Source organism: Medicago truncatula, chromosome 7, assembly GCF_003473485.1.
Source record: "Medicago truncatula cultivar Jemalong A17 chromosome 7, MtrunA17r5.0-ANR, whole genome shotgun sequence".
In the NCBI taxonomy this organism is placed as follows: domain Eukaryota; kingdom Viridiplantae; phylum Streptophyta; class Magnoliopsida; order Fabales; family Fabaceae; genus Medicago; species Medicago truncatula.
Window position 1 is genome coordinate 42,570,943 of NC_053048.1, and position 18,319 is coordinate 42,589,261.

Sequence of the window (18,319 nt, forward strand, 5' to 3'; positions counted from 1 at the left end):
TCACCTTTTGACATTTTACATACACCAAAACAATCAATAAAAATTAATACTTTTGATTATCTAAAAATAAATAAAAATAATTTATAGATTAATTTATACTTTTACTATAATAACCTTATCCAATTAATATCTAATTATATTTTTCACGTAATTAATAACTAAGAACAATATTTAAAACAAACGGAGGGAGTAAAAAAAAAAGGTTATAAATGTGATCGGATTTCTTATTTATTGCAACAAACGGAGGGCGTAATTTCTTGATCAACCACAGACTAATTTGCTTCATAAATGTTGATGTGTATAGTAGTTGTAAAGTCTTAGTTGAAATGAAAGTTGAACCAATTCAGTTATTGTAAACCAACAAACATAGAAAGTGTATATAAATTCGCAGTAAAGAAAAAGAGAGAGTGTGTTGTGAAATCTGATTCTTCCTTTCTATGGCAGTGACTAACACTTCTCCATCATGGAAATTTCACGTGTTCTTGAGTTTCAGAGGAGTAGAAACTCGAAACAAATTCACCGATCACCTCTACGCAGCGTTTATCAGAACCGGCTTAACAGTTTTCAAGGACGACACAGAGCTTCAGAGAGGTCAACTTATTGCTCCGGAGCTTCTCAATTCGATCGAGCAATCACTATCTTCAGTCGTCATTCTCTCTCCCGACTATGCTTCTTCGAGATGGTGCTTGGATGAGCTACTTACCATCCTTCGATCTCGAATAGATTTCGGTCGTTTTGTTTTTCCTGTGTTTTATGATGTGGATCCCACTGATGTGAGGCACCAGCGAGGTTCTTTTGCAGAGGCTTTTGTTAAGCATGGTGAAAGGTTTGGAGATGATAGTGAAAAGGTGAGGATGTGGAGGGAGGCTTTGTCTCAGGTTGCTGACTTGTCTGGCTGGAGCTCCAAGGCTCGGTAAGTTTTATCTCGTTTCTTTTTAAATGTCACTTTTTCAGATTTTTTTTCTTCTTCTAATTAACTGCCATTTTTAAAGTTCAATACATCATTAAAATGTTGTTTTACCTTTATTATTTATTGTAGAGAGAGAAGTATATGAAATGAGATATTAAATGACGAAGATTATTATAGGAAAAAGATGAATTGTTGTATGGTAAAAAATATTTGTTGTCTTGGATTGTGTAAAAAATTCAAAAGTGACAATTAAAAAGGAACGGTCACACACACAACTACAAGGTTCCAGATTTGAACTTGGGTGAATATGTTTAACCTAATAATAATATATGTCATTGCAAATTGAGCTAAACCTTACGAACATGCAAAATTATATTTTGACAAACAAATTTCGACATGGTTAATTACTCTTTAAGAAAACATGTGAATTACGTTTAGTAGATGATTAATGAAAATAACAATGTGTCACAATTTAGTAACCATTCGGTCACAACTACTCTGAACGTCATAAACAACAATTTTGAAATAAATATTTGAACACAGATTGTGGTTAATGAATATTATATACTTGAAAACACTTGAAAATCATGGATTTGGACACAATTTAGATGGTTAGTTGATATATTATATTGAATTAGGATTAAGGGTTTTCCCCTCAAACCGAAGTTTTTTCATCCACAAGGATACACAACTTGAAAACCTTGGTTACGAAGACTTTCGATACAAGGAGATGATTGAACCATCAGATCTTATACCACTGTCGGGTCTTGAGGGATCAGGGATCATCACATTTGGCTTTGAGCAATCATATAAGTGACTACACCGCATCTTAATCCAAAACCTCTCACTTATATAATGTTCATTGGCTCATTGCTCGACATCCACTTTTTAATTCAATGTGGGATTCTCACTGACACTTAAAACAGTGTGCTGTCACTTTTTTATGTCATATTACACAATTTAAAACTAAGAAATTATCAATATTTTTCTCATTTCATGATTCTAATTCAACAAGTGGGTTACCAGAAGCGGTAGTAACATTTTTTGTTTATATTATTTCCTTAACGAAATGTTTTTGTTAAAAACAATAAATAGAATTAAAGTAACCTTATTAATCAAGGATTATGATAAAAGTATTGCCAAAAATACAGATATAGAATGAAACCATAATCAAAATAAGTCCTCACTCATGAACATTTTGTTCCTTAATTATCATTCATGTTAAATATTAGTTAACTCATTTCAAATTTTCTTCTTTATAGGCGTGAAACAGAACTCATTGAAGAAATTGTTGCAGATGTATGGAAAAAGTTACAACCTAAATTTTCACATTATGATGATGAACTGGTTGGAATTGATTCACGGATAAATAACATGTGTTCACTTTTAAGGACAGATTCTGAGGAAATTCGCTTTGAGGGGATATGGGGCATGGGTGGCATAGGAAAGACAACTCTAGCCAAACACATCTACAAGAAAATCCATAACCAATTTGATGTCAGTTGCTTTCTTGAGAATGTTAGAGAGCTTTCTAGTGAAAGAGATGGTCTGCTTTGTTTACAAAGAAAATTGCTTTCTCATCTAAAAATAAGCAGCATGAGAATTGAAAGTTTGGACCAAGGAAAAGAGATAATACGAAATCTTCTATTCAATAAAAAAGTTCTCCTTGTCCTTGATGATCTAAGTTCTGATATCCAACTAGAGAATTTAGCTGGAAAGCAATGGTTTGGTCCTGGGAGTAGGGTAATAATAACAACTAGAGACAAGCATCTCCTAGTATCACTCAGTGTGTGTGAAATTTATGATGCTCAAATCTTAAACAGTCATGAATCCCTTCAACTTTTTTCTCAAAAAGCTTTCAGAAGTGGAAAGCCTGAAGAAGGTTTCGTAGAGTTGTCAAAACAGGCGGTTCAATGTGCTGGAGGTATTCCCTTGGCACTCAAAGTGTTGGGTTCATTCCTCTGTGGAAGGAAGGCATCTGTATGGGAAGACGCTTTGAAAATGTTGCAGCAGGACCTGCAAAATGATATTTACAAGACATTAAGAATAAGTTATGATGGATTGCGGGATATGGAAAAGGCGATATTTCTAGATATTGCTTGTTTTTTCAAAGGGAGCCGCAAGGATCATGTAACACAAATATTGGAAAATTGTGGTCTTAATCCATTGATTGGTATAGACGTTCTTATTGAAAAATCATTAATAACTTATGATGGGTGGCATTTGGGGATGCATGATTTGCTTCAAGAAATGGGTAGAAATATTGTTCTCCATGAATCTCTTAATGACGCCGGCAAGCAGAGTAGGTTGTGGTCTCTAAAGGACATTGATCAAGTATTGAGAAATAATAAGGTAAGATTCTTTTTTGAAGAAGAATAAGGTAAGATTCTTAATGAATATGTACTGAATTTATAACTTACTCTCATTATCACTTATGTCGTTTTCATTGTCCTATTTTTAAAGGGAACTGAATCTACTCAAGCAGTAGTTCTAAATCTGTCTGAAGCATTTGAAGCGAGTTGGAACCCTGAAGCTTTTGCAAAGATGGGTAATCTTAGACTGCTCATGATATTAAATAAATTGCAACTTCAACATGGTCTCAAATGTCTTCCCAGTGGGTTAAAAGTTCTTGTATGGAAGGAATGTCCTCTCGAGTCATTGCCAATTGGAGATCAATCGGACGAACTTGTTGACCTTGATATGTGTCATAGCAAAATAAAGCACCTTTGGAAAGGAACAAAGGTAATATTCTTCCATTTATTCTCCAGATCCTATTTAATTTTAAAAGATAATATGTACACGCGCGTGCGCACACACATACATGTGTGTGTATACAGATACTCATATACATATGTAGAATTTCGGTTTACACCCCTCACAACAGATATATGGTCGACTCTAATACAATATTCGAATGTCGGTTTAAGACCTTATTCAATCCCAAAAGCTAACCCAAGAGGTAAGGATTGCCCGAGACTTATATAAGGATTACTTTAGTCATATCTCTAGTCAATGAGAGATCTCAACACATGCAAACACATATAATGTATTTATTTTCATATTTTCAGCTTCTGGGAAATTTGAAGACCATCAATTTGAAAAACTCCAAATATCTACATCAAACTCCAGATTTCACTGGAATTCCAAATCTTGAAAAGTTGGATCTTGAAGGCTGCATAAACCTAGTTGAGGTTCATGCTTCTCTTGGACTTCTTAAAAAGATTTCATATGTGACATTAGAGGATTGCAAAAATCTTAAAAGCCTTCCAGGAAAATTGGAAATGAATTCTTTGAAGCGTCTCATTCTAACAGGTTGCACATCAGTTAGAAAGCTTCCTGATTTCGGGGAAAGTATGACAAATCTATCCACACTTGCTTTGGATGAGATTCCCTTAGCCGAACTACCTCCAACTATTGGTTACTTGACAGGTCTTAATAGTTTGCTTTTACGGGATTGTAAAAATATTTATTCTCTTCCAGATACCTTTTCTAAATTGAAATCTCTCAAAAGGCTAAATCTATCTGGTTGCTCAAAATTTTCCAAGCTTCCTGATAATTTGCATGAAAATGAGGCTCTGGAGTGTCTTAATGTGAGTAACACTGCTATAAGAGAAGTTCCTTCATCTATTGTTCATTTGAAAAATCTTATATCACTTTTATTTCATGGATGCAAAGGACTAGCACGAAACTCAGAGAGCTCACTCCTCCCTTTGGGTAGGATTTTCGGGTTTGGTACTCATCCAACTCCCAAGAAATTAATCTTGCCTTCTTTTTCTGGTCTATCCTCATTGAAGAAACTAGACTTAAGCTATTGCAATCTCTATGATGAATCAATTCCTGATGATCTTGGTTGTTTATCTTCACTGGTAACATTAGATATTAGTGGGAATAATTTTGTGAATCTTCGTGATGGCTGCATATCGAAACTTTTGAAGCTGGAAAGACTTGTGTTGAGTAGCTGCCAAAACCTGCAGTCGTTGCCTAATCTACCACCAAATGTACATTTTGTCAATACAAGTGATTGCAGTTCATTGAAACCCTTATCAGATCCACAAGAGATATGGGGTCACTTGGCATCATTTGCTTTTGACAAGGTACGATACACTAACCATGCATCTCTTTCTTTTATAACACAGTTTCCTGTTAACATTTTAACATTCTGATTTCCCTGTAACAGTTGCAAGATGCAAATCAGATCAAAACTTTATTGGTAGGTCCTGGAAACGAAATTCCATCAACATTTTTCTATCAAAATTATTTTGACCGGGACATACAATATTTAAAAGATAACTACATATGGGCTGATTCTACTGTGTCAATATCGATAAACATGGCTCAGCTTCGTCAACGGTATGATAGAAGTGAATGGTGGGGACTTTTGGTTTCCCTTGTCATAGAAGATGTGGTGTCTTCTACACCTTCCCAGGACTATCGTGTTGGTTGGATTTCAAAAGTTCCTGCTACCAATCATATTTTGCGCCAGCTATTTCAAAAATTGTTGGAGCATGGTTTCATTTCTGGAGTGCCAAATTCCAAGCATCCTCACCTATTGGTTTTGTATATTCCTGTTCCTGCTGCATTTCGTTGGTCTTATGTTCAAGACAAGTTTCAGTTAATATTTTTCAGTTCTAGTCTTAAGAGTAAGTTAGTTATAAAGAAATGCGGGTGGCGCATATTATGTAAGGAGGATGCACAACTCATGCGCACAAAATTGTCTGAATGCAGCATTTCTTCTGCCAAACAATATGTTTCACGAGGCAATTGCTTATCTTCTTCTTCTTCTTCTTCATCTTCTGATTATCTTATTACATCATGGAGATGGATAAGCCGACTCAAGGTTCCCCGACGTCACAAGACTTTCCTGCTGGCCGTCCTATGTGAACGCTTGCCTACTATTGCGAAGTGCAGGTTCTGCAGCATGGAAGGGGCTACCACTATCCATGTTTTAAGAGACTGTAGGCGAGCTTGTGCAATTTGGGTTCAAATGGTTCCTCCTCAAATGCAGGATGAGTTTTTTTCAATTTCACTTCATGATTGGATGCATAGGTTCCTTCGTAGATCCTGGTTGCCAAATATCCGCGAAGACTATGATGCCGACTGCTTGAAGTTTTCTGTCACCACTTTTCTGCTCTGGAAGGATGGTGGAGATAATTCCATCCCCGAGGGAGATTCTCTAACAGATAATGGGTTGTATTCTATAATCAAGTCTCTAGTACAAGAACACACCTCACCTACCAGGCGTTTTATTAAGTTGAACGTGGATGGTTGTTGCATGGACAATCCTAGAAGTGCTGGTTATGGGGGTCTCTTTCGTGATGTGGATGGGAATTGGCTTGGTGGGTTCTATGGCTCTCTGGGCTTTACAACTAAAATGAAAGCTGAACTTTATGCCATATGTCAAGGTTTGATCACAGCTTGGGATTTCGGTTACAGAAATATATTAGTTGAAACTGATTACTTGGAAGCTATCAAGCACATTGAGGAGGCCAATATTGAGCATGATGCCTATGGTAGCTTAGTGGCTGACATACGCTCCCTGATGCAAAGAAATTGGTCCCTTAATTTGGATCATTCTCTCAAGGAAGATAATGCTTGTGCAGATATTTTATCGAGAATTGGAGCTGAGCAACATGAGGTCTATTGCTTCCATGCTTATCCACCACAACAGCTTCAGCTAGCATTGATGGCTGATGCCCTTCACGTTCAACTTCCTTGCATGTAGTTCCTTGTTTCTTATTTCATGTTTCTTTTCTTCTTGCTTGACAAAAAAATGTTCCAAGGATGGTGATTTTTGTTTTGGAGAAAACAAAGGTTCCTCGTGAAGATCAATGACCCTGGTAAACTTAACGGAGAAGATGCAACATGGTCTGATGCAGAAACAGAAATACAAACGGAAACAGAGAAAGCTCCGATGCAATAATGCTTATATCATAGTAACATGTATGTCCCATCCTTTGTCTCTTTTGTCCAATCAGTTAACATAAAATTGTGGTAATCACAAATGTTATGTTATGGGAGTGTGGCTGCACCATAATTCAGGTTTGATGCAGGAAGCTTTCCTGATGCAACCACATGCCGGTGTACGATTGTCAGACACCAATCTGCAGCTGGTGTGGTGAATTATCACGCAGAAGAGTGCAACTAACAGTCTCTTCTGTTTGCAATGCGCTACGAAATTGAATTTGGAAAAGAAAAAAAAATCATATAGTTAAGGGAATATTTTGGATTGAGGTTTTTTCTTATTTTTATAAATGGATTGAGGGTTTGCTCAAAAAAAAATAAAAATGGATTGAGGGTTTAGTCTATGTTTTGACATGTATTTGAGTTTTTTAAACATTAAAAGAATAACATGATAGATGATTATATATCATGTCAATCACGTTTGATTAATTTATAGATTTTTTTTATAGCTTCCTTAATTTTAAAAAGGAAAATAATCCCCCTCTCCCGTTCAAATTTTTTCATCCAAACATCCCTAAAAAAAGAAGATGCACTTGTCGTAAAGTAATAGATAAAATCTGCCTTTACATTTTTTTACAATGAATTAAATATAGTTTTTTTTTTTTGGTGGTCGGGGTTCGAACCTCAAGCCTTGCATGTATTATGTATTGTCCATATCAATCGAGCTAACCTCAAGGACAAATATAGTTGTTCTAAAATGAAATATTTAGATACACCTTATATGCTAAAGTGATAAATTTCTTATGATAAAACTTAGGTTAATTATTGAAATAGCCCAATAAAAAATAATACACAAATTATACCTTTATAACTTGAGATTCTTTCTATTTTGGTCATTTAACAACCAAGTCACACAAAAGACGGTTACTGAACAGAGAATCTTGTCGTGAGGCATTTTTCATGCCTCAATTTGTTTCTCAAACATTTGTTTTTGTTAAAAAAAAAATTTCTAACATTAATTGGGGACTGAAATAAAGAAAAACTGAACTATTTTTATCCTCTTGATTTAAAGTTCAAAAAAGTGATATAGAGGTTTTTTTTTAATGTTAACCAATGCCCGCCCGGATACTCATTAAGGAAACAAATATAGTACTATCATATTGGAACTTGTGCAGTTAATTCATTAAAAGTCTAAAAAGTATTTATTTTAATTTAAAAATTTCTTTTTTTAGTTTCCTTAATCTGTGCCCAGGGCACCGATTAACATAACTTTTTTTTTTCTTCATGATTTTTCACAGCTATGTTTATGATGTTAAAATAAGACGTCCCACATAAAATTAGAATTTTTCTCACAAGGTACAAATTAATTAAGATTTTTTAAAAGTACTAACATCATAAATACCTCAAATTCGTCCTTGAATTTTCAAAAATCGGTCAAATTCGTCTCTAAATTTTGCGAAATAGCTATTTTGTCCTTGAATTTACAAAATGTCAATCAAATCAGTCCCTTCACTAAATTGGTCTGTTAACGGAGGTGGCGTGTAACGTTAACCTCTTACAAGGCTTACCACGTCAGATGTCACGCAAGCAGGGACCAAATTGATTGATTTACAGAAAATTGCCAAGGACCAAATTGATGGATTTTCAGAAAATTGCCAACGGCTCTTTCTCTTCTTTGTCATTAACGGCGCTTTCTCCTCTTCCTCATTAACGATTGTTTCTTCCCCAAATATATAAATTTTGAACCCTAATGTTATAATTCGTCACATAGAGTTCAAAATCCTCAATATTTCTTCCATGAATCGATGTCAAAGTTCTTCCCCAATTCAAAAAACTTAGAACCCTAATTTTTTTGATTAAATCCGAAATTCAAAAATCAGTGGTCTACCTTGTAGATTCGGTGTTCATAATTGATGGGTGGTGGGCATATGGGCAAAAACAACTACAACAGCCGGTCTTCATCTTCAAGCTCTATGTACAATGATGATGTGAGAAAGCTTCAATGTTGGTGTCCAAGAATTTGCGTTGTAAGAAAAGCAAACACTGTCAATAACCTAGGAAGGCCTTTCTATTCCTGCCCTCTGCATAAGGTTTGTTTAACAATGGTTATGTGATGTGTGAATGTTTTCTTTAAATTATATTGATTTTGTCTTTTGATTGTATAAGATGATTGTGAAAATTGTAAATTTTTTGTGTGGGTTGATGAAGCTGAAGAACTAGACTATTTTTAAAAACAACGGTGTTGGTCATGGAAGAAATGCAAGGTTGATGGAGAAGTCAAATGATGGGGACAGAGAAGAGGTTTGGAGGGCAAGGTTGGTGGATAAAGTTGATTGTGTAGGAAGTGAGCTTAGGTTGATTAAGATATTGATAAAAGTATTTTGTTTGATTGTGTTGTTTAAATGCTATTGTATTGTGCCAAGTCCATGTAATGTTGTAATGAAAAGAGGTTGTCAATGAATGAATCAAACCTTTCTGTCAAAAAATTTCAATCAAATTGGTCCTTGAATTATATGCATATCCATCATATCGATCCTCAAATTAGTGAAAATACCATCAAATAGGTCATTGAATTTTCACAACAGATATCACTGTGATCCTTGGTGCATATATTTGCCGAACGAAGTAAAAAGCAAAAGACAGACACTTTGATTATAAAAAGACAAACATTTGCATACCATCATAAGTCATATATTTGATGTTCATAAGTCATTACATAGACAAAAAAATAACATTAAATAGTCATCAAGTCATAAAATCATGTGATGTTCTTAAGTGATTACATATCCAAAAAAGCATAAACTAAACAAGTCCAAAAAACATTAATTAAACTAGTCCAAAAGCATAATTTAAACATGCATCAATGCTTTGGAAATCCTGGAGTTGAGATAAACTCCATGTATTGGGGTTGAGTAGAAGCGGATGACCCGTAATTTGGATTTAGGGCTCTAATAACTCCAGGAGCAGTTGGATTTTGTGGAGCAGGACCCTTCAGTGGTGTTTGTTTATGCATGTCATTTGAAATCACTAGTCCTCTCATGCCATATCTCCTTGTACTCATTCTCTGCAAATAAAATCAATCATATCAGCCCTTAAATTATAACAAAATCCATCAAATTAGTCCTCAAATTATGACAGTAAGTCTCAAATCGATCCAGGACAACACATGTAATAGATGGGTATAATTGGAAACACATGAAAAATTATACTGAAAAGTTAAATCTCGAATCTTTACCATTTTCATCAATTTAGTCCTTGTACACGTGGCTGCCTTGTTGACACGTGTACAAGACAACACTACATGCAAGAGGACACATCATCACCACTAACAGAACTTTTGGATGGAGGGACCATTTTGATGGACGTCTGTAAAATTCAGGGACTAATTAGAGATATTCCGCAAAATTCAAGGACGAATTTGAGGTATTAGTCATCAAATTTTGAATTGAGTTTTTTTTTTGCAAAGACCTCTATAAAATTACATCGAAAAGATCTGCAATGTTTCATTGCATTTTTTAGACACCTCGACATATTTTTTTGACTAAAACGTGCAAAATTGTAATTTTGTTCGGAGTAAGCATGTTGGACCCTATAAAAAATACTCCCTTCGTCCCTTAATAAGTGACACAGTTGACCCAATTACGCATATCAATGCGTAATTTTGAGTTTAAATATCTTGAATAATATATTGGAAAAAATTATGAAAATTTGATATTTTAAAAATACTCATCGAGACGAATCTAACGACATCTTATATGATATTATTTATTTTTGTATATTAGTAGAAAAATATGGTCGAAGTAAGTTAGGTCAAAATTGCACATTTTCAAACAGGTCATTTATTGCGCGACGGAGGGAGTACATATTAATGGGGCAAGGTGGGTCAATCTAGAATAAGTTCAAAGGTTCGAGCATCATTTGCTTGTTATTAACTTCATATGTTGTTCAAGAAGTTTGCAATGATCCATTTCTTCATTGCTTTGACTCTATTTCATTCCATTCACTTTCGATTTTAAGCAGAAGAAACCTCATTTTTTTTGTCATTTTATACGCTTATAGACTTTTTTTTAATGAACTATTATTTGAATCCGCTCATAAAAAACAAAAGTGAGTTTGTTTGACTAGCTTAAAATTAGGCATTGACCGTCCTCCCTCCTCTTCTATAAAGTTGAAGAATCAAACCCAATCGCAACACCAAAACAAAAAAGATGGCGCCAAAAAGAAAACATTCCTCAATCTTCATCGGTGAATCTTCAAACCCTAAAAACCCTTCAATTCACCTCCCTTTTCATTCACAACTCCATTTCTAATCTCTCGATTTCTATATTCTCTTCATTTCGCAGGTAACTGCGAAATTACCGTCCAAGCCAGTACTTTCACCTGCAATTCCAGTTCCAGCGAACTCTTAATCTCTCTTCCTCGTAGCGGAAATATCAAAGTATCTGGTAATATCTTTTGTTTCCAATTACCAACGCTTCTATTTGTATTCATTTGATTCAATTCGTTAATTAACGATTTTTACCATGTTTCAAGATGTTTCTGCAAACCATAAAAACGCTTCTGAGAATTTCACTCCTGAAGAAAGAGGTAAATCCCTAATTTTACGCGTCATTCATTCAAATATTCATCTTAAGTATTTATCTGTGTGATTATAATGCTTGCTCTTGGGTTGATATATTCGTAGAACATGAGTTCATGCTGGTTAATCCTAAAGATGTTGATGATATTACCAAATCATACCTTCAGGTAGTGTAACATGGGCGTCTCTCCGTTGTTATTCATGTTTATATATAAATGTAGAAATTTTAATTTTGTAATGCTTTGAATGTAAATTGTTGGGTTTACAGGAGGTATTACAGATGTATATGACTGAGCTACCTGGGATGAATTATGCTGCAAATACCGGAAAGCAATCAAAGTTTCTTGAGAGATGTGTGACTAATGGGTATTACATACTTTTCATTGTCTTTGCTTCTCCTGTGTGACAATAATCCGCGTCAGATTTTGCTCTAACTAGTAACTATGGTGATTTTAATTGATTATTTGTTTACAGTATTGATTGTTTGTTCCTGCAGGAAATATCGAACACTACTTCTGAAATCCAGTTTGGCTGGAGATTCAGGAAAGGTATTTGCTTGATGACTATACTTCTGTTTTGTATTGGTGTTTTATGTTTATGACTTCATATTTTGGTCTTGTACTGTGCTGCCATAAATAACCTAATACACTATCCTAGTACATTTCCAAATTAAGAAGAGTGCGTGTCTATTTCTTAAAACAGAAAGTCTAACCTTTTTATCCCCATGATACTAGTCTTTGTGATTTTGTATCAAATTACGGCGTGTGTTTACATTTAGCCATCAATGCATGCAGTGTCGGTTCTACAAGTAAGTTGACAGTGTCTCAACAATAGTCCTAATTGATCTCTGCTGATACTCTCCTTTTCCATCCTAAGAGGCTAAGACCATCCAGCTTAGAAATAAAAGAAAACAATACTTTTGCTCCTTCATCTAGTTTGAGCTAGAAAACAATGCATAGCGGTAGACATAAGGGAAATATAATAAAATGCGTTATAAGTTATAGCACCTTAACTTTTAATCCACTTTCATCATTTTCAGGTTTTGGCTGCAATTACTTATCAAATCGTCCCTGCAGACACAGAATATGCAGAGATCCCACTTGCAGCTGTCAATGCAATCTATCAACGGAAGGTCAGCTTATATTTTACATATTCCTTTATATTCCAGTTTTCAGTTTTTTCTTTTTTAATTTAAAATGTCACGCCAGGAGTGAGTTTCATGAAATAAACTTGCAATGGTCAATCACAGCACGGTTCTTTTGGTTTTGCACACAAAGTTTTATATAAAGCTTCTGATTTAGATCTAAATTCTAATTGTAGTTTGCTCGCTGTTCAAGCGTATAATGAAGTTAATTAGATACCTTCATGATAAGTATTCTCAGTACCAGGGTTTATGCTAGTGACGTTTAGTGAAAACATACACGATCATCTTGTAACTTGCTTGTTCTTCTCACTTATTTGCATCTCAATCATTTTGAGCTGTATCTACTTATATGAAATGTTACACCTTTTCTGAATTCTCCTACTCATGCCATCTGCTGTCTTTTTACATACGTTGGTAGGTGTTCACAATAAATAGCTATAATCTATGGCTTCATGTAAGTTTTCTTAGCTAATTACTAGTTGATATCCTGCAGGGTTTTGGTCAGATATTGTTTCTAGAGCTCCGGAAGAGACTTCAAAATGTTGGCATTCGCTCTATTTTCTGTTGGGGAGACAAAGAATCTGAAGGATTTTGGCTTAAACAGGTAGCGTTTTAACAAAAAAAATCTCTGGAATCTTGAGCAGATCTCAGTATTGAAGTATAGAAACTGAGAGAGAATTCAAAGAGTGTAGATCTGAATTATGAAATCTTTGGTCTATAGACTTAATGAAAGGATCTGCTTACATCATAATATATGGTTATCGCAAACTGTAACTTACTCCAATAGACTTTAGATTTTAGAAGTATCTGGATTATACTGTGAATTGTACTCAAGACAGCTGGTCCAATACCACACTACAGAAGCTACACTACAGAAAATACAGTATAATATATGAGTGAAGAAATATTCATTTTTGGCTGCCATTCATTTTTGAGTTTAGAATTTTCCACAGACAGCTGTTTTTTATATGAATGATTGTTATTCATTTTTTACTCTAGAATTTTCTATAGATTCGTGATCATCCTTGCAAGAATTCCATTGTGTTTGGTTTCTTGTTTTATCGTTGCAAGAAAAACTTTTACATTTATGCAAAGAGGCCAGTAAATATAGTAAGATAAATATTTATATTGATAGTTTGCCGAATTTAGAAGCATGATTTTTATTCACTAAAATATGCTTCTTTTGTTTGGGAGTTACAACTTTTTTGAAGGGAGGGAGTTAACTTTTATTCAACCAAAAATGCAGGGTTTTTCATCAATAGCACAGGTGGATACAAAAGGTAGAGCCCGCAGGTTCCCAGTAAAAGCTGATATTCGTAAAGCATTATGCTTTCCTGGTGGTTCAACTCTCATGATTCTCCACCTAAAGAAGGAACTGTTTGATGACAATGCTAACTCTGGGAAGTGTCTCCCCTCACAGCCTCATCAGAATTCCTTTACACCTGCAATTGTTGAAAATGAGCAGCTCGAATTCTCAGATGAACTACTCATTAACTTGAAATCTTCCCATAGAACAGACACAAGTCAAAGTAAACCCAATGCTTTGGTAAAAGTTGGATCTTCACAAGGACATGGAAAACTCAGTGGTAATTAATCATCAATCTGTCTGTCTCCCATACTGCCAATTGAGATTATTCTCTAAATTAATATTTTTTGCTGGAATTAGAAAAAGTAAATAAAATTTTATCAGGACTATTTGGTATTTCATTTTATATTTTTTGTAAGTTGTGATCTCTTGGACAATGGACAGGATTTGACAGTCAGAATCCTAAGAACTGCTGCAATGACACTGTGGATTCTGCCAGAGCAAATGATGATAGACAAGCAAATGGTGCAGATTGTACCCAGGAAGAAAATTATGCTAATGCGGTGAATTGTTCTCAATCTACAAAAGTTTTAAAGAGGGCCTGGGAAGCCTCTTCATCCTCGTTGAAGTCAAAGAGAGTGAGGGGAAGCCAGTTTGTTGACTGTCGATCAGATTCTAGCTGGGGTTTTGTCTCCGAGGCTGGTAGGGCCAATCCATGTTCTGCGGAATCCCCTCATTGTGATACTTCAATTACAAAGAACTCTGAAAAATGTATTGGAGACCATATGCATTTAGAAGCTCCGATCAGCCTAAAACTGCCATCAACTAAACAATGCTTTAGAATCATGTTGATGAACATCACCGATGACGCTAAGAAAACACAGCTTACAAAGGTTTGTGATAAACCCATGCATTTTATAAATGCTTTAGTAAACTGATGAGTAATATCTTAGTCTTTTTTTTAAAAAAAAAACTGACGAGTAACTTGTGTTTTTTCCTCAAATTGTAATTTTTATTTAGAGACCCGATCTCTATCTTTCGGATGTACCACTCTTTTTAAGGTTCGGTTTACGACAGATGGTAGGAAAAATAATAGGGGTCTAATTTTGTGCTTCCTAATTTTTCTGTTTGTAGATCCTGGCAATTAATTATATTTTGGAGTATAGATTTCTTAGAGATTTGTTTTACATATAGGTGATTGAAGACCTAGGTGGAACTATTGCCTCTGATGGAAGCTCAACCACACATGTTGTCACAGGACAAGTGAGAAAAACTCTGAATTTCTGTACTGCTCTCTGTTCCGGGTAGGTTCAAAACTTCCAACAAGCCTAAATTTAAACTGAAATTTGTTTATAGTTGAAATCAGGTTTTAATTGTCTAATAATTTGCAGATAATTAAAATCTTAGCATCTCTTGGTTTAAATAAATTTTTGGAAGTACATTTCCGGATTACCCTAATCTCTAGTGTTATGAATTTTGCTTATGTTTCTATACTACTGCTGCCAGATGTGCTGATCGCCTCACATTCTCTTTATCAATTTATAATTTATAAAGAATATTATTTTTGCGCCATTTAAAGCTAACTTACAGTCTTTGCCTGAGTCATTATTTTTTTTTGCAAACTTTCATATTTTTTAATTGTTTAGTTTTCCTCAAAATTTCAGTCTGGTCATTTAAGAACTATTTGAGGTTGGGAAAATGTTTTTCCAATTTTTCGATTTCAAATTTACCATTGAAATGTGCCGAAAGGTAGTGGCCCATACTTTGAATTGAGGATATTCTTTAATATTGTTGGTTCCATGTAACATGATTAGTGGAAGTACAGTACCAGTTTTACCAATTTATTGTTTTTGGTGTCCATTACTCCTTTTAATCAAGTTAAACAAGTAAAAAATTAGTATCAATATTGGAAATTCGAGTGTTGGACATTGGATGAAAACCGGGCTAGAAGTAGTCTTTGAAGTGTGTCCAGCTATCGAGGGACGTGGGCGATGGTGCATGCAGGTGTTAACAGATGGAATAAACTGAATAAGTAACTAGTGAAGGCCATTTATAATTTTATATTGAACTAGGGTGCATGCCAATAAGTATGAAGATGGATACTTACAGAAAGCTTAACCTTTTTTCTGATGATTAATGGCTGCTTTCAAATGAATACTTTTTTTTTTCTCTTTGCGGTATCAAGAATTCATTTTACACTAACCATGGCATTATTTCATATTCAACACCACACCCAACTTGGTAAAATGAAAAACAGCATCCTTTGGATGATTAATTGATCCTAAAAATATAATTAAAACAAAACATGCCCTACCACATTCTTACATGTACACATTGTGTTGATTATTGTTTTATATTTTTGTGAAGTTGTTCTTACTCACTAATATATGCCCTACCACATTCTTACATGTACACATTGTGTTGATTATTTATAATTATAACATGGAGATATTGTTAACTACACAGTGCTTGGGTGGTCTCATCGAGTTGGTTAAAAGAAAGTTTTCGGGAAGGCAGATTTGTTGGTAAGATGGACCAAACTTTCTTGTCTACAGTGAGTTATTATTCCGGCCACTAACACAATCTTAAAAATGGATATGCAGATGAATTACCTCACATTCTGAATGATAAGGATTATTTGTTGAAGTACAAATCGGATTTAAGAAGTGCAGTTTTACGAGCAAAAGCTTGTCCCCATTCTTTGTTTAAGGGTTATAATATATGTATTGCAGCTAATGTTCAAACTCCTGCAAAAACTCTGTCTGCTATTGTTAGGTCTGCTGGTGGTAATGTAAGTTCTATTATTTTTCTGGAATTTAAATTTTAAATTCCCTTTAAAAAAATTATATAGGTATTCTCCTTTCATCTACGGCTAATGTATATTAATTAAAAAAAGAATGGTAAAGATTGACATTTTAATTTTTTCTATTATTCTTCTTCTTTGTCAAAGAAATCTCATTTTTTCTATTTTTGCTATCTCTGTTTTTTTTTAATTATAATTTGACCGTTACCTATGAGGAGAACACCAGCGATTTATTTATTTTTATATTGGGACCACTTTAAATGCTTCCCATGCATATGCTAAGTGTGCTAAAAGTACAAAGTATTGGAACACAAGTAATTAAATGGTTTTAAGAATCCGAATTTGGAGATGTGTATAGTCTGTTTAACAATAGTGATACTACTAAGGGGACTCAGTCTGTGCAATTAAAATCTAAAGGAGCCTAAGTGTGATGAAGCCTATAATCTAATAGTTTTTGATATTGGAACTAGAGTATAGTGTCATTATCAAGCTTTATGCATCCTCCATTCTATATTTATTCATGTTTTAACTTTTAACTTTTGTTTCAAAACTACTGATAGTCTGAAAATTCATGGTCTATTTAGTTTTTTTTTCTCTTTATGTACTATACCCTTTGTTGGGGGAGAGAACTCAATTCTGCGTAACAAATAATGACAAATACTAGGGAATTAAAATAAATATATTTTTGTTTAAATATATATCAGTTTATTGATTTTGCATTACTCATTCTATTTCCTTTATGCTAAACATGTACTTTTAGTTTGTATTCTAAGCTGTTTCAATTAGATATATATTCATATGAATAATCATTTATGATGCACCTTGGATGCATTTTCTGGATTGAGTCCATGTCCATATAGTATGTTTATTTAATGATACATCTTATTGACATCACTGCAGCACTTCTATGAACGACCTGTTTTCCTTTTTCCTTTGAGGAACTGAACTTTGCCAGTTAACAAGTTTCATTAATTTTTGTATTAGGTTATTAGTGGACTTAAAAAAGTAAATGAAGCATCAACAACAATCTTTGTGACTTGCGAAGAAGACATTGAAGAAGCAATGATGGCTGCAAAGAAAGGTATAAGGACTTTCGATAGTGAGTGGTTTATGAACTGTGTCATGAGACAAGAGCTCGACTTGGAAGCCTCCCAATTTGCAGAGTCCTTATCAGATTGCTAACATGCCTTTTGAAATGTATATAAGAATATTTATGTTTCATTTAAATAGATGACCGAGTTTTTTTAGTAGAACAAGAGTTTGTTAGCAAACTTGTCCTTCGTACGGTTGATGACTAATCGGACTAAATCTCAAACGAGGTTTCAAAAGATACCGTAGTTAGGCATATATTGGCTTTTGCATTGATTTTTCGGCTGGAATTGAGAATTACTTTCCAAGATTTCCATTTTATTCAAACATTAACATTTCTATAGCAAATTTTCTTTTCCATCTTATTTTTGACTTCAATTTGCTACTTATGTCATTTTCTACAGAAATTTGTTTACGTTTCTTGGTAACAAAAACATTTATCATGTGTGATATCATGATGCTATTTGATATCTGAATAGTTTCATCACAAAGTTGCACTAATATAGCTAGTATTGTATATAAACATTAAATAATTTGTTCACGACATTTCAATTTAGATATCAGAGATCTTTGAAAACATTTCTAGG

At 34.2% G+C, this 18,319-nt stretch overlaps 2 protein-coding genes across 3 annotated transcripts; both read left to right on the forward strand.

Annotated features, from left to right (window-relative positions):
• Window positions 1-214: 214 nt before the first annotated feature.
• LOC112416517 (TMV resistance protein N) lies at window positions 215-7,300 on the forward strand. 2 transcript variants are annotated; one of them, XR_003007082.2, is made up of 6 exons: window positions 215-913; window positions 2,173-3,262; window positions 3,374-3,652; window positions 3,979-5,004; window positions 5,088-6,850; window positions 6,961-7,300. XR_003007082.2 is itself a non-coding variant. In XM_024770552.2 (5 exons), exons 1-5 carry the CDS (start codon window positions 438-440, stop codon window positions 6,630-6,632), a joined length of 4,416 nt encoding a protein of 1,471 aa, XP_024626320.1. In that variant the 5' UTR covers window positions 215-437; the 3' UTR covers window positions 6,633-7,300. The 2 variants fall into 2 exon arrangements, 1 of the variants encoding a protein (XP_024626320.1); XM_024770552.2 differs by having other exon boundaries at window positions 5,088-7,300.
• A 3,590-nt stretch (window positions 7,301-10,890) lies between these two features.
• LOC11422206 (uncharacterized) lies at window positions 10,891-18,097 on the forward strand. The gene is made up of 14 exons (XM_003625029.4): window positions 10,891-11,056; window positions 11,155-11,256; window positions 11,345-11,398; window positions 11,496-11,557; window positions 11,659-11,756; window positions 11,887-11,938; window positions 12,430-12,522; window positions 13,028-13,138; window positions 13,781-14,120; window positions 14,285-14,733; window positions 15,035-15,144; window positions 16,307-16,365; window positions 16,444-16,631; window positions 17,628-18,097. Exons 1-14 carry the CDS (start codon window positions 11,020-11,022, stop codon window positions 17,823-17,825), a joined length of 1,953 nt encoding a protein of 650 aa, XP_003625077.2. The 5' UTR covers window positions 10,891-11,019; the 3' UTR covers window positions 17,826-18,097.
• The last annotated feature ends 222 nt before the right edge of the window (window positions 18,098-18,319 follow it).

Coding starts and splice junctions, on each gene's coding strand:
- LOC112416517 (XM_024770552.2), top strand. CDS start 438: ATGGCAGTGACTAACACTTCTCCATCATGGAAATTTCACGTGTTCTTG. Junction 3,263..3,373: donor AAGTATTGAGAAATAATAAG/GTAAGATTCTTT, acceptor CTATTTTTAAAG/GGAACTGAATCTACTCAAGC. Junction 3,653..3,978: donor ACCTTTGGAAAGGAACAAAG/GTAATATTCTTC, acceptor TCATATTTTCAG/CTTCTGGGAAATTTGAAGAC.
- LOC11422206 (XM_003625029.4), top strand. CDS start 11,020: ATGGCGCCAAAAAGAAAACATTCCTCAATCTTCATCG. Junction 11,057..11,154: donor ACATTCCTCAATCTTCATCG/GTGAATCTTCAA, acceptor TTCATTTCGCAG/GTAACTGCGAAATTACCGTC. Junction 11,257..11,344: donor CGGAAATATCAAAGTATCTG/GTAATATCTTTT, acceptor CCATGTTTCAAG/ATGTTTCTGCAAACCATAAA.